The sequence below is a fragment of the Cryptomeria japonica genome, chromosome 6, assembly GCF_030272615.1.
Source record: "Cryptomeria japonica chromosome 6, Sugi_1.0, whole genome shotgun sequence".
NCBI lineage: Eukaryota > Viridiplantae > Streptophyta > Pinopsida > Cupressales > Cupressaceae > Cryptomeria > Cryptomeria japonica.
In genome coordinates this window covers 18211745-18228189 of record NC_081410.1, presented here as the reverse complement: position 1 = coordinate 18228189, position 16445 = coordinate 18211745, and the positions used below count along the sequence as shown (strand labels likewise).

The window sequence follows — 16445 nt, the reverse complement described above, 5'->3', positions numbered from 1 at the left end:
AATCTAGACCTGATATAGAAGTGAACTAATTCTCTGCTTTAACAATTTGGAAAACACCAAAGTTCACATATTAGTAAAGTAAATAAACTGTTGCTTTTCTATTTTTTTATGCTAGCTTTGCTGACCTTTGAGGTTAACTGATGTTAATGTTTCTGTGATACTACCTCTATATTCAATAAATAATGGTAGTCCCTTCTGGGGTTGAATCTATTCTTGTAGATATGGTACCCCATGCCCAAAAATACAGCGGAGCCTCCACACAGCTTTTGTCTAATTTATGTAGTACATTTTTTACCTAAAAGCATTCATACAGAAACGGGTAATGAGATATTAATTCAAAGGATCGTGAATAATATTCTTGGCCGGATCATTGCCATAACCATAAAATTTTAATGTGTATGGTAAAAAAAGCAGAATAACAAAGCACCATGATGTCTAATTTATCTCATCGCTCAAGCTCAAAACCACCGACTTGGGAAAAACACTAGACAAAAATGACTCACAAGGAGCAAATAATTCTCTCTGAGTAATAATGTCAGGCAAATAAGAGTTTATATTCTCAAACGTGCACTTTCCCTTGCAGTTCTTGAAGAGGAATCTGATGGCAAAAAATACAGTGACGCTATCCCTTGACTATTAGAGCATCGCGACCTGGACCAACACCAATGTAATTGATTGGTATTCCAAGAAAATTCTCGATCCTTTCAATATACTGGCAGGCAGCAGCTGGAAGGTCCTCATATCTTCTTACTAAAGATATATCATCTTGCCATCCAGGGAGCTCTTCATAGACAACCTGCATCCAGACAGTGTTAATATCAGACATCAAAACTTGATTCATTTGTTAACATGTCATTTTGCAAAATAAATATCTAATAGGAGCAAGTATATTACAAAGAGAAAATCCAAAGTACCTCTGTTTTCTCTAGAAGTTCAAGATCAGCAGGAAAAGATGGCAATATATTTCCATCAGGCCCTTTGTAAGCTATCCCAAGCCTAATTTGGGGAAATCCGGATAGCACATCAAGCTTGGTCAGATTAAGTGATGAGAAGCCATTGATTCTGCAAGAATATTGAAGTGCAACCAGATCCAGCCAACCACAACGACGAGGACGGCCTGTTGTAGTACCAAACTCTTGCCCAGCGGTTCGAAGCTTTTCACCCATTGCACCAGTCAGTTCTGTTGGATATGGACCTGAGCCGACTCTTGTTGTGTACGCCTTCGCCTGAAAATTAAGACATTAAATAATCGAAAAATAGTTAAGCTATTAAAAAAAAATGGAATGTTACCATAAACAAATGGAATTATCAATGGATATCAAAGAGTACCAAAGGTCTAACATGCCGAAAGACCAAACATTGAATAAGAGAGATAAAATTAACCTATTATTAAAGTTTGAAAACATTTTCAGAATCACATGAATAATCTATGTATGGCAACAAGAAAGTATCAAAGGTTTCACATACCACCCCAATCACATCACCAACATGCCTCGGAGCAATGCCAAGACCAGTGCAGAGTCCTCCGGCAGATGGGTTAGATGAAGTAACAAATGGATAAGTTCCAAAGTCAATATCCAACATAGTAGCTTGGCCACCCTCAACCAAGATCCTCTTCTGATTCAAGAAAGCTTCATGCATCACATGAACAGTGTCAGCTATATAAGGCTCTAATCGTTCAGAATACCTCTTGTAATTCTCCACTTCAACTTCTAACATTCTTTTGCTGTACTCAAAGCCTTTGAAACGAGAAGCAGCATCATGCAAAAGAATATCCAGCTTTTCAGGAAATGTGTCCATGTGCCTCAAATCACTTACCCGGATACCATTCCGCGTTACTTTACTTGCATAGCATGGACCAATGCCTCTCTTTGTGGTTCCAATTAGAGACCCTGCAAGTTCTGCTTCTCTCAATCCATCAATAGTTTGATGAAAGTCAAATAGCAAATGAGCACGATCAGAAACCACAAGTCTTCCCTTACAAGAAACTCCATTCAACTCTAGTCCTTCTATCTCTTTAAATAGTCCAGGAAGATGCACAACAGCACCATTTCCGACAATGCATAACACATTTTCATTAAAGATTCCAGAAGGTACAAGATGAAGAGCAAATTTCTTTCCCTCGCTGTTGTATATAGTGTGACCTGCATTTGCTCCTCCCTGTGATGAAGATTTTGGCATTAATAAACTAGTATTTTTATCTTGAATAACCAAATGATAAGATTCCAAAAACATAACTCAAATTTTAAACTGATCAAATTGAATTTCACCAACAATATTTTTAACCATCAAATTCCCAGTTAAAATATATCACCGAGCTTGTGTTTAATCCAGTTAAAATACTGAAGAGTAAACTGCTGTTCATGTACGGCTACCATGCCTCACAATATTGCTATATTCAAGAGGGAGAAGTGTTAATAATTTTCACAAAGAGGAGCTGTTCATATAAACCTGTATGACTGCAAATTTTAGGGATGGGAGGGACAGGTGATCATAGTAATGCAACTCTAGGGACGGTAAAAACATTCAAAGATTTTGGTGATGCCAGAGGCCAGACATCAAAACAATATATTAATAATAATATTTGAACTTTGAAAAAACAATTAAAATATCCAAGATAGTAAAAAGATGCTGAAATTTTGAAGTAAATATACTAAATTTGCACTGATAATCCATTCATCCGAAAATCCACCTGATAATCATAATATGAGTTTCATTTCAACAAATCAAAGTTAAACACTCCGTAGTCAAAGCTGAGAATCACAATTATTGTGAAAAACTAGATATAATTCACCATCCCATTTCATATCATCGTATACATAAATGACAATCCGCATAACCAAAAAGAATGAGCTAGAAAATGGAAAACAGCGGAGATAGAAGCAGAAATGTCTTTACTTGCTTAAACTAAAAAATAAAAGTGAAAAAACAAAATGTGTCAATAAATGTGCAATTAGAGATGAAATGTATCATTATAAGACAGAAATCAACTGAGAAAATAACAGGTTGTGCATGCAATACAAGTTTAAAATGGCACCAACCACATAAATTGAATTATGTAATAATGTTCCTACAAGGTACAGATTCCAGAACTTGGCAAATCAGCCGATGCCATAATATCAGTCAAAAGATAACAAAATACATAAATTAAGATTTTAGGCATACACATTAGTCCACGAAAATAATGAAATTAGACCTAACAGTCTCAACTCTCCAAGTATATGCTGTCATCAATATCAAAATAGGAACTACAAAAAGAAACAGTACACAGATCTAATTGGGTTTCTGTAAAACAGTACTGCACTTTTCAATACCACCAAAAATAGGCAATATAACTTAATTTTTCTCCCAAAAATTGTTAACATAATTACTTAATATATATCTATTGAATCTATTGTCCCTATTATAGATAACATTAAAAACTAAACAAGCTTAAAATATGGGCTTATGCATATGCAGTGCTTGGGAATAAAACAACAGAATTCTCTATGAATTTTCCCAATAATAATGGATAGATAGGATACTAAAACTATAGCACTTGCACCAAAAAGTGGTGCAATGGTTACGCCAATAGTATTATATACTTTGAATAATATATTGGAAGGTATAGGATCACATATAAATGTATAGATTTTAAAATATTAAAAACTAAATATGAAAGAATGCAAATTAATTACATTGAATTAATTTGTTGTTGACTGTTAAGATGTCTTGTTTGTTGTAGATGCTGATCTTTTGAAGATGACCTATTTGATTTCTGCAAAATGAAAGTTTGAAAGAGTTAAATTTATATATCGTATATAATTGAAGTGTTTGTTATAGAAATCATTAGAAACAAAAATATTTCAGATGAGTATTCTTTGTTTTTCTTCATTTTGATATCGTCTTCTTGTAGATGAGTTTGCCATGTCTTGGAGTTAGAGTAATTTCTACAAATTGAAAATTCTCAAGAGTTAAATTTACTTATTATGTGAATGGTGCCTAGCTCTAACTTTGCCTAGACCTTTTTAAGTTCTTATTGAATGGATACTAATTAAGGCTGCTGCTATAACTGTGATGACTGCCAGCACTAACTTCATAAGTGGTGAACAACAGAGGGCGATCCATTTGCATATGATAAACGTATCACATTTTTTTCACAAATTTAATACATTTCTTGACAATTTTGTGCCATGATACTGGTTCACTAAAGGTGAAATGGGTATATTTCAATCCATTTAGAAGAACATAAATACTCTATTTCATTTTCAGTTTTCTATTTATTTGACAGATAACAAACTCACTCAAGTATGCATTTACTTAGGGAAAACATTCAGTAGGTTAAAAATGAATGACAGAAAGTTAGTAGTATTATTATTTTAAAAGAACAGAATTTTCTTTTGAATCATTATGGAATGTTGAATGGATCAATATTGGACATCAAAGGGCGATCCATTTGCATATGATAAACTTACCACATTTTTTTCACAAATTTAATACATTACACATTGTATTTCTTCACAATTTTGTGCCATGATACTGGTTCATTAAAGATGAAATGGGTATATTTCAATCCATTTTGAAGAACATAAATACTCTATTTCATTTTCAGTTTTATATTTATTTGACAGATATAACAAACAAACTCAAATATGTATTTATTTAGGGAACACATTCAGTGGGTTAAAAATGAATGGTAGAAAGTTGTTATTATTGTTTTATAAGAAGAATAGAATTTTCTTTTGAATCATTATGAAATGTTGAATGGATCAATATTGCTATTTCTATTCAAGTTCATCATTTCTCAACTCCACGAAACCTCATTTTATTGTTTACAAACTGTGAATCATTATATCCTTAGCAAAAGAGTAAGTTAAAAAAAAAATTTAAACCTATGCTTTGAATTTGCAAATTAATACGGAAAATAACTTCCAAGTGAAATGAAGATTAACATTTTTTTTGGTATGTATGTTTTGATTACAGTTTCTGATTGCAAAGTAAAAATAGTTGGTTATCTGAGTTAATTAAAAATAGTTTGTTATCTTGAATTTATTTTATAAAAATGTTGACATTGTAATTTGTATTAAGGTATATAATATACATTAGAATGGTTGCTGACAACTGTGACTCGAAGTGAGATAAATTATATTGTCATGGTTTTTGGGCAACAATTAAGAGAAAGGATTCCGGCTAATTTCACCCTTGTACAAGCAAGTGTACTTCATAGAGTTTCTTGATAAAAATTAATTTTGTGGTGTGATGTGTATATTAATGAGTTAGTAATGTAGTTGATAATGTCATCAGATATTTACAAATTAATTCATTTGTGCACTTTTATACTGAGGTGATTTTACATTATATTATATAAGATCAATGGGCTTGGCTTTATTCATGTACTTGATATTTTCCAAGGTCCATGGTAAGTTAGTCTAATCGTGGCAATCTGCCCTTTAATATGCTTCCACATTTTTTCATGCTAAATTGAGGACAATTCATGATGGAGTCGTGTAATACCCCGAAGCCTGAAATATACTGAGATATCTCTGATCCTAAAAAATTCCCTGGCTTATAGAATTATTTTTCCTTTCCAGAAATGTTATTACATTCAGACTTGAATAGTAGACAGGTTTTGAACTACAAACAGAATTAGCACCAAATAGTTTGGAAGGCAACTATCATTGATTCTTATTATCAGCAAATTCAGGAATACAGCCTTTTAGCTTCAAACAGACTTACATCAACATAGCACCATAGTTCTTACAGTGGTTCACGAGTCAAGGGCAGATAGGGATAGATCGATTTATTGGCGTTGGGAGTCGCCAATCTTCTTGCCTTGCTCTGCAAACTATCTCGCGATAGATGTGTGTCCCCTGCGAACTGACAGATATGCCGCCGCCACCAATAGTCTGGTATTCTTTCCCTCAACTATCACTCCCGCAATAGCTGGCACTGCCAAGTATAACATATATAATTTCCAGCAAACGGACTTTGTGCCTTTTAATTATCTGATACTTCTTCGATTGCCTGATGAAATATCGACCCTTTTGCCTCAATATCGCCACATACCACTTATATTGATATCGACAAATACTAGGAACTTTGAAGAGTTTCATATCAATTCCATCACACAGACTCCTTACGGAAAATATAGCAATTCAGAATACAGCAGACCAATAATGAATTTATAATTTAATCAAGCACACATGCAACTAGCTCTCAACCATATATATAAATGTCTCCTTCTGTCATAAGGCAATATTGATCATCAATATCCTCAATTATTTCTGAAACAAACCCTAACCTTACAAATTTGTCTCCAATGGAGACTTCACAAATTTGTTCAGCTGTGAACTCCGTCGCGAATCCACCTCTAGAAAGAACCAGGTTTCCATCCAGTCCTCCTATCAAACTCCCGAAGGTTTTCATCTCCAGAAATCACCGAGTGTTTATCAAATCAAAAGCATGCCTTACAACTCCCAGCAAGCCTCCTTATAAAGATCTCCAAGAACTTTCTAGAAGATAAGGCCAACTTGAAAAATGGAAACTTTATTTAATAAAGTGACAATATAATATTTTATTTTTTTATTAAATTAATTAATATTAAGTCAGCAACTTATTTTATTTATATTTTAATTACTTAATAAAAATCAATTTAACTAAATGTCACCTCAAAAATTGGGGACATCAAAAATTGGTCTTTTTGCATACAAGAGGTGGTGAATGCTGAAGAGAGAGGCAGAATTTAGCTTTGAGAGTGGCTAATTGTTTTGGGCGGGAGCATTTTTTATTTTAAGGCTGGCTATGCTTTCAAAGGGCCTAAATTTGGGGACGGCGGTGAGGGGGTGGTGCTGATATACATATAGTACTTGAAAAAATAGTTGTGAATAGATGTATAAAAAAATTATAAAATAGCAAATACTAAATACGAAGATTTCTTGAATGCTAAATAAAATTTGACAAATGAAATATATCGAAAATATCATAAAGATGATTACATCATTACAATGAGTAGCACTAGCATTACAATTACTAGCATGATATCAAAATAAGACTCAAGTATAAATATCAAAATGTCAAAATGTACTTAAGGGAGGCCTCTAATCATATGCATTAAAAATAAGAAATTTATTTTTTTCTTTTGCACTTTTTAATGACTTGCGATGGGAAACGCCCAGGCATCTCCGAGGAGCTCGAGGGATGCTTGGGCGTCTCCGAGGCATCTTGGAGACAGCTGGACGTTTCACCATCTCCGACGTTTCCAGTGGCATACCGGCAGCAGTGGTGGGATGGCAAGAGACACCACATCCCCGTTCCCAAGTCTTTGAGATGTCCTTGTCTCCGAAGTGTGGGGCTCGGGGTGGAACGCATCCCCATGGTTCACAGTTTGAAATATATGGGAACTGGATTCCCATGGGAGTCATAAAGTAACAAGATCCTTTGAATCATTTTTGTTTACATTCCATTTGACAACTATCCTTAGCATCATAGCCAGAGTTTGGAGGTTAGTTTAACAATTGCTCCAACACATGGGAGCTTTGAAGGACATTCTTTCAAGTTTCAACAGATACATGTTGTTGTTTAGCTCCATCATTTGGCACATACTGACGCCTGTACTTCATGCTTCCGTGACTGCTCTGTGGTGGCAAGAAATTTTGATGAATCTGCAACCCATATGGTGCCACTGTTCTTCTTGATCTCTGAGATGAGAGAAATGGCCTTCAAAGACCAATCACAGACATTTAACTGAAGAAGAATTTTGTCATTCAGGTGGGCATTGAAGAAGCCATGAAGACAGTTCCAGGTAGGGATTACCTAAAAGCTTGACATGAGGAGCCATGTGAATTCTAAGTGGCCTCCTTTTCCCTTCCAATTCTTTTCTGTTTGTTAAAGATCAAGGAATCAGTTAAAAGACTGGCAAATTGTTTGGTGCACCTGATGTACAGATTTGAGTTGGAGGAAATTCTGGATCTTGATTGGGATCTGCAATGGATGAGCTCCCAATCTATGGTGCAGAATTCAGGGGCATAGTAACCATAGGCATTTTCATAGCGTTGGAAAAAAGTTTCTTGTCCTTTAACAGGAGATGAGGGTTATGAGAATGTCACTGTGATGGAGACTTAGAAGGCGACTATATTAGGGACACTGTTGAAGATATTGTGAAGCCTTTATCACCAGGGGCACGTTTGTTATATACAGCAAGGTTGTCCAAGACAAGGAAAGCGGTTTTGCATTCTTTCTGTTGTGTGTTGCAGATTTTATTCTTCCTGAAGTACCTCGTAGCTGAGGGGCAGGGTTAAGAACTCTGGATAACTAATAGCTTCAAAAGTGGCTCTTGTTGAGACATGGACCAGCTAGGACTCGAACCTAGGACCTTCCATACGCTGCTGGAGTGCTCTACCACTGAGCTACTGGCCCCTCTTGGACCAGTCCATTGTTGGTCCGGGTGTGGCTTATTTCCAACACCAACACCCCCCCTTAAGCCACACCTCTCGTGTGATTGGGGCTCCTAGCCTGGACCTGACTCTGATACTATGTTGAGACATGGACCAGCTAGGACTCGAACCTAGGACCTTCCATACGCTGCTGGAGTGCTCTACCACTGAGCTACTGGCCCCTCTTGGACCAGTCCATCGTCAGTCCAGGTTTGGCTTATTTCCAACACCAACACCCCCCCTTACGCCACACCTCTCGTGTGATTGGGGCTCCTAGCCTGGACCTGGCTCTGATACTATGTTGAGACATGGACCAGCTAGGACTCGAACCTAGGACCTTCCATACGCTGCTGGAGTGCTCTACCACTGAGCTTCTGGCCCCTCTTGGACCAGTCCATCATCGGTCCGGGTGTGGCTTATTTCCAACACCAAAAGCTCTTTGTTTATGTTTCTGCCCTAATTTGCTTTTTTGTTGTTAGATTAATCAGAACCCAATGTTGCCAATTACATGTGACCTTTTTGTAGGGAAGATATTGTGCTCAGGAATGCTTAACAACCTAATATGGAATTGAAAATGTAAGGTTATATTATAAGCTTTGAAGCTTCGATGGCACTAGTTACTGATATTTACAATACAGTCTACGTTTCTGTTCATGCACCTCTAAATACTCTTATGCTGCCTATACATGAATGAAAGATGCCAGGTTTTAGAAAAATTTCAAAGTGCTTGGTCACTGTTTCTCTAGTGTTCAAGTCTGCCAGTAGTAACTGCTAGTGCTACTACTTCTTTAAATGCACAATTGTAATGCAGCTCATATAATCTTAATCTTGATGCAGTTCCAATTCAAATTTTTGTACGTATGAGGCTCAACAGATAAAGCTCAGTGTATATCTTCATATCAGATGATATAGTTAGTCTCAGCCTCCAAACTCAGTATGATAATGTTGGAAACCTGATTTAGATATGGTAGTTGGATTACAAAGACTGTCTATGAGATTGTAAAATACGGGTTATTGTTCAATACAGACTCGGTAGTATATTCTTCTGTCTTCATGCTTTCAAATGTCTAATTTGAAATGCAATGTTGCTTACCAGTGTTTAGATACTCCTCTTCAACAGCAGTTTAACAGCACTATCTCTATAAGCTTTGAAGCTTCGATGGCACTAGTTACTGATATTTACAATACAGTCTACGTTTCTGTTCATGCACCTCTAAATACTCTTATGCTGCCTATACATGAATGAAAGATGCCAGGTTTTAGAAAAATTTCAAAGTGCTTGGTCACTGTTTCTCTAGTGTTCAAGTCTGCCGGTAATAACTGCTAGTGCTACTACTTCTTTAAATGCACAATTGTAATGCAGCTCATATAATCTTAATCTTGATGCAGTTCCAATTCAAATTTTTGTACGTATGAGGCTCAACAGATAAAGCTCAGTGTATATCTTCATATCAGATGATACAGTTAGTCTCAGCCTCCAAACTCAGTATGATAATGTTGGAAACCTGATTTAGATATGGTAGTTGGATTACAAAGACTGTCTATGAGATTGTAAAATACGGGTTATTGTTCAATACAGACTCGGTAGTATATTCTTCTGTCTTCATGCTTTCAAATGTCTAATTTGAAATGCAATGTTGCTTACCAGTGTTTAGATACTCCTCTTCAACAGCAGTTTAACAGCACTATCTCTACAATACTTTCGCTAGTAGTATGAAGATACTTAATATAGCTTTTAGATGCAAAAGGATAAGTTGTTGAAGGAAGTTCTGATGGCTACAGAAGTTGCCCATCGGCATTGCTTTTAGCACTCCAATTTGGCAACTGTAATGTCCCCACTTTGACATAGAATTTAATAATAAATAGCAATAATAAAATTTAAATATTAAAAATTAAATTAAAATATACAAGAATATAATCAATATAATTAATTAAAATTTAATTAATTTAATGAATGGTCAAAAGACATGAAAGGAAAAATTGTGACTCCCTCAACAATAAGATATAAAAAGGAGAAGAGAACCTTATTTGAGAGGGGGATAATTTGGAAAGGAGAAGTGCACATCTGATTTAAATAAGAATTGCAGACCTGATTATGAAAGGTTATGTCCCTTTCAAAGGGCAGAAATAATGAAGAGCTGCACTCTTTCAAAAGGTGCTAATGGTGAAAGGGTGCGTCTCTTGCCAAAGGGCATGCATGATGAAGAGGTGTGACCTCTCCCTCGCATTGAGAGATATAAAGGAAAGGAATCAAAGCATCCAGCAACATCACCATAGATCAGATCAGATCAGATCAGAATTGTTATTAAGTTACAGGCAGTAGCATCTTTGTTCTTGGTGTCATACTTAATTTCATATATAAAAGATAGAGGAAGACCATTCAGACTGCCAGCAAGGCAGAAAGAAAAAATACGGCAGTGACAGGTACAAATTCCCTGAACTTTCTGATTTAACATTAAATATGATGGCCAGCAATATATATTAATATCAAATCTGTACATCAATGAAAATAAACTAAGTGAATGTTCTTAATTAAACTAATGACAATTAATATTAGATATATATATATCTCTGTCAAACAGTATTAAATCACAGCACCGTTAAACATAACATATAAATATATGCCTGTGTATAAATCCAAGGGTACATAATACTCCTAAATTTGGGTTTGCACAAATTATCATCATGCTGTAAATATAAGGAATAATAAATTTATTGTAATGAAATAATGATGATAAACAATTAATACTGATTCAAGTAAATATTGACAGAAAATGATAATAATCCGATACAAGAAACTAACGTAATAAAATAATTATGTCAGATATAATTGATTATCCTAATAAGATGAATTAGATAAATATAACTTATTTGGAATATGACAAATGATTCATTGTAAATGAGGGACTCTCTCTTAAGTACGCCACTCCATGATGGATGCCTGATACCTGCCACATGGAGCCAAGAGAGGTGAGGCATCTGCTCTTGGGCTTAAGAGAAAAGGTGGTTGTGATGAGGGGGAACGGCAATAGAACACCCCGCTGGGTACGCCACTCCATGATGGATGCCTAACACCTGCCATATGGAGCCAAGGGGGATGTGGTATTCTGCCTTTGGGCCTAGGAGGGATGGTTTCTTGGACACCCTATTGAACTAATGGACTATAGGAATTGATTAGTAACTGACTTTATATAATAATCTGATCTCATCTAGGAAATATAGTAATCTGATTATATCCAATAATTATAATTCTAACAGACATTAATATAGCAAATTTGATATCATTTCATATAATTCATATTTCAGTTTTAAGTATTGTTTCATATGTGTTCTCTAATTTTGTTGCAGGAAAATAGTATATAAAGGATGCCTATAAAACTCAATTAACTATTTATAGATTTGGCCAAATTTAGGTTAAATTAAAGTGTAACTAATTAGGGGACATTACAGCAACAGCAACAGATCTACTCAGCTTGTATCCTTCATCAGACCTTTAGCAAGCTGGCTATATTTTAAAGACTTTCAGTTGATATACTGGGATAGCCTTCTGCTGTTTTAATTTCCATCCATATACAATGCATTTAACTCTATACACCTTTTTTATACATTATACCCAGAAATTCACACCCTTTCCCCCGGTACTCATTTCTTGCCTCAGAAACAAACCCCCATCTTGGAGACACATTTGAATACATCAGAAAAATCAGCTAGCATTCCCTAGTGTCTCTATACATGTCCTCAAATTATCCCTTTTATACGGGAAAACTTCCAATTGAAGCTTCTTAATATTTCATGTAGATTGAATTAATTTCTTTCTGGGTTAGTAAATGGTTGATGAGAGTTAATAGAATGAATGAAAAATACTAACTGGCTTGTAATCTGCTAATGTTTGCATACAGGATTGAAAAATTTTACAGTCTTGTAAAGTAGAGAATTTTCTTGCCAAAGTCCAAAGAAAGAATATAATAAGGATCAAGCTATCTGAGCTATGAAGCTTTTTCAATTGGTTAAAATGGGATATCCTAATCGATGGCGGTAATTTATGATAGTTAACTATAAGCTATATATTTAACACTAACAATTAAATTCTGAAATTTAAGTATACTTTTCTTCTTTATATGTAAAGCCTTTTTTTTGTGTTTTTATGTTTCTAAATATCAGTGTACATTTGTGTTTCCATCCCAATCCTCATCATTGGGTCCCAAAATTGCTGCTCACACTTCTAGAGGGATCAATCCACTTCAAGGCCAGGGAAATGCCATTCCTAAAAGTAGAGAAACCAGCTCATCAACAAATGTGAGTGATAGCAGGCCAATTGTTGAGAGTAGATAATCTCTCCTTCACTTCGGGGTCAACTAGACCCAGAGTGGTGTTCCTTGAGGTAATCTTCAATAAGATTTAGTCAAAACTGAAAATTGGACAAATAGACAAACTGCAGAAGTATCCAATTTATACCTAGTCCCAAAAGCTGTCACTAGAACAAGGACTAACCTAAAATAAATTTACATTTATTATAAAATTTCCAAGTTTTATCAGAGCTAAGAGTCAAAAATGAAGCAAAGATAATCAACGCTATGCTCACATAATGCTCATTACTGAGTACTCTGTGCTCGCCAAGCAAGGAGTCTCGACCCTATGCTCAAATAGAGATTCTCAAAGGAAGTAAAAAAAATAAAGCATAGCTGCATTCAGATATACTACTTAAAATCATAGTCTAGCCAAGTTTGTTTCACATAAAGATAAAAACCACTGAAACAATCTGTGTTTTATTCCTGATCCAAGTCAAAAAAACAGCTTGCCATGTGCTCCATTCTGGGTCTCAAACTCTGTGCTCAAAATATACAGAGTGCTCTCTGTGTCGAAGTCTTAACATTGACTCGAAATAGTAAAACAAATTCCAATTACTTTCAGAAAACATATTTAATACATTACATACATCCAGCTAGAATATCTAGAAAATTACTAATCACCTAGAGAATGTCAAAATTCAGACAGCCCAACTCAAAGGATTGCTAAATACCTGGCAACGTGCCACAATATCATATCTCTCTGCGAGAATATCAACTAGCTTGCCCTTCCCTTCATCGCCCCACTGTGTCCCCAGTACAGCACACACTTGACTTAAACCTGAAAAAGCAACATCTTTCTCCTTTTCTATTTTCACTGCTTTGTCTGCAACCGGAGCCTGCTGGTCCATCACCTTCGCACTACACTTACATTTTATTCTATCAACCTGCAAATTCCCACCAAGTTTAACACAACCCGAAGGAAGTGATGAGACATAACATTTTGAAACCGCTGTCTCTGGGCTGGAACATTGCCATCTTGGCTTGACGAAAGAGGACTGGATAATCAGCGCCATTAAAACCTAAGGGTATTAAAACCCTAATAATTTAAAAACCGAGGACTTCGATCCAGCAATAATTTGAAACCTATGGCTTTGGTATGGTACTGGATTAAGCCTCAAAATCGCCCAACTTAAGGCATAAAAATTAATTTAGCTTTTTGGAAGATTTCTGCGATGCTCGCTGGCATTCCATGAGATTGAGCTTAAAATGGAATGCTTGCCAGATTAAGATACTTCGATCATAAATGTTAAGGAAAATTGGATTTTTACTGTGGGCTAACTTTCAGATACATATAGGTACATTGTATTTGTGTTGCTGAAAATTAAAAACATGGCTTTCTTGAATTTCTCTCAGTGTTCAAAGCATGTACTTTATTCCCCGAAGACTCCATTGCTGACCCTAGAAATAAGTAAATCTAATTAGGGAAAGCGATTCTCCACTCAAATAGCACCCAACTCCATCGAGAGGTGGAGTGCATTCCGAATATGAATCTGAAGTGTATTTTTAACCAAAAAAAAAATCATATGGTACATTAGCTCTAGAAAATAAGGTATTTTAACATCTACGAGATTAAATATAGTCTGTGAGACAAAATTGTCAACCGCACTGGATTAAGCACTGATTGCCTTCTGCATTTCAGCTCTCTTCTTATGCAGTGTGATGATAAGTGCTCCCAGCTTCTCAACAATTCCCTCATTGAAAAGATTGTCCCGAGAGTTAGCTATCAAGATATAGTTGTTCCTGCTGTCCTTTAAAGCTTCACATTCTAAAATGAAGTGTTTTTTAGTTTCCACTTTACCCGTTGAGCAGAGAAATCACACTCTCTCCTCCCAATCTTCTTTAGGTCTTTTCCAACAACCGATTTCACTACGAAGTTGGTGAGAATTAGTTCTTAATTGAGTAATAAGGATTTTGGCTCTCCAACGCATATTGGCCCCTATGTACGTCTTTTGTTGATAATTACAAGTGGGGTTAAACTCTTCAATATAGTATTTTTTCTTTCTCCCAAGGTTTTTATCCCAAGTGCACTTGCGAAACTTATCTATAACAAATGCTTTTATCTCCTTGCTATTGGTGGGACACGCGTTCAAGTAGATATTCCATTTACTTAACCATTGTTATTTTGTTGCATCCAAGTCTTTTTTCTTTTTCATAGAGTGTCATTAAAGACAATCCTAGGCCATCGGTCCTCATTCATTCTCTCGATTTTTTTTAAATAACTTATGAGTCTCGTCATAGCAATAGCCTCAATGGGTGTTGCCCCCACTTCACTCAACATAATGTCATAAGATACTGAATTTTTAAGCTTGAACTTGTTTGTAATCAAACGTTTTTGAATTTTCTCAATTTGTTTCCATTGCAAGACAAAAGTATTGCTACCCCACACTTCACAACCATAAAGGACAACCAAAAGCACTAAAAGACCAAAAAAGAGTTTGAAAGGTCTTCCAGTCCCATAACTCAGCCTCTCTACACCTATTCTGAAAGGCATAAAATGTTTTCCACCCTCCCAAAACTCTCTTGTTTCTGCACCCTTCCCAACTTAAGTTTTTTGTTGAAGTCAATACCAAGGTACTTGTAATCCGTTACTTCTTCAAGAGTATTACCTTCAAAATGGAACACATGATGGTCATGTTTTCTTTTGGTAGAGAAAATCAACAATTTTGTTTTGTTGATGTTAACTTGCATCCCCACAGTTCTACAAAATTGCTCAAGGGAGAGTAGGTGTTCTTGTAAACCATTAGCGGACTTAGCAATAATGATAAGGTCATCTGCATATAAAAGGAATCTTATGACAAACTTGCCCAAGTGAACACCATCCCCGTTTTGTAAGTTTAACCAATCTTCGAGTTTGCCAATGTATAAACCAAAAAGTGTAGGGGATAGAGGATAGCCCTACTTGACCCCAATGTCACTCCTAAAACTTTCTGAGATGCCAACCAAAATTCTGATTTTAACGTTGACCTCTTCATACGACCTATGAACAGCTGCCCTGAGATGACTAGGAACTCCAAGTTCCTCCATTCTGTGCCAAAGTTTGTCCCTAGGGATCGTATCAAATGTTTTTTTGAAATCTACAAAGCTGCAAAAGACTTCATCCTTCTGATCCCAAACTTTTTCAATGATATGCCTTAGATTGACACCATGATCAACTGTGGAATGTTTAGCTCTAAAACCAACTTGACCTTTAGCACATTTATTGCCTTGTTTGGCCCAATTGTTGATCTTGATTTCTATCATACTCCCAAACAATTTTGCAAATAAAGGATTAATCATAATGGTTCTATAATTGGAGGGATTGTTGATATCACCACTCTTGAAAAGAGGTATTGCTAAGCTAGTATTCCAATCTGTGGGTAAGCCCTGTTGAATGATACTGTTGAAAATATTTGTAATATGAGGAGAAAGGATTTGCATACCCCACTTTAGATATTTTTCTCGAAGCTCAACTAAGTCCTTTTCTTTGCCAATACCCATCTTTTTAATACCCAATCACTTGAACAGTGAAAAGCTTAGTGTTGGTGTTGACCAAGGGTGGCGGGTCAACCTGAGAATCTTGCTCATAGAGTTGTCTAGCATAATCGAACCACTAAGATGCACTAATAGTATTTTCAGTTTTTAATTTTGCCTCATGAGGCATCTATTTTTATCGATTTCTTATATAAAAATAAAATAGGTGTCTTTC

At 35.7% G+C, this 16445-nt stretch overlaps 1 protein-coding gene across 1 annotated transcript; it reads right to left on the bottom strand.

The window, feature by feature from the left end:
- Positions 1–308: 308 nt before the first annotated feature.
- LOC131048027 (adenylosuccinate synthetase, chloroplastic) lies at positions 309–14238 on the bottom strand. The gene is made up of 4 exons (XM_057981854.2): positions 13432–14238; positions 1468–2160; positions 915–1226; positions 309–796 (listed from the first exon to the last, which is right to left on the bottom strand). Exons 1-4 carry the CDS (start codon positions 13771–13773, stop codon positions 623–625), a joined length of 1521 nt encoding a protein of 506 aa, XP_057837837.2. The 5' UTR covers positions 13774–14238; the 3' UTR covers positions 309–622.
- Positions 14239–16445: the final 2207 nt, after the last annotated feature.

What these genes read in the sequence shown, in the direction of transcription:
- LOC131048027 (XM_057981854.2), bottom strand. Translation starts at nt 13,773, where the DNA reads ATGGCGCTGATTATCCAGTCCTCTTTCGTCAAGCCAAGATGGCAATGT. An exon ending in TTGGTGATGTGATTGGGGTG is followed by an intron (nt 1,227 to 1,467) that starts GTATGTGAAACC and finishes CTTAATTTTCAG; the next exon opens with GCGAAGGCGTACACAACAAG. An exon ending in AACTTCTAGAGAAAACAGAG is followed by an intron (nt 797 to 914) that starts GTACTTTGGATT and finishes GTCTGGATGCAG; the next exon opens with GTTGTCTATGAAGAGCTCCC.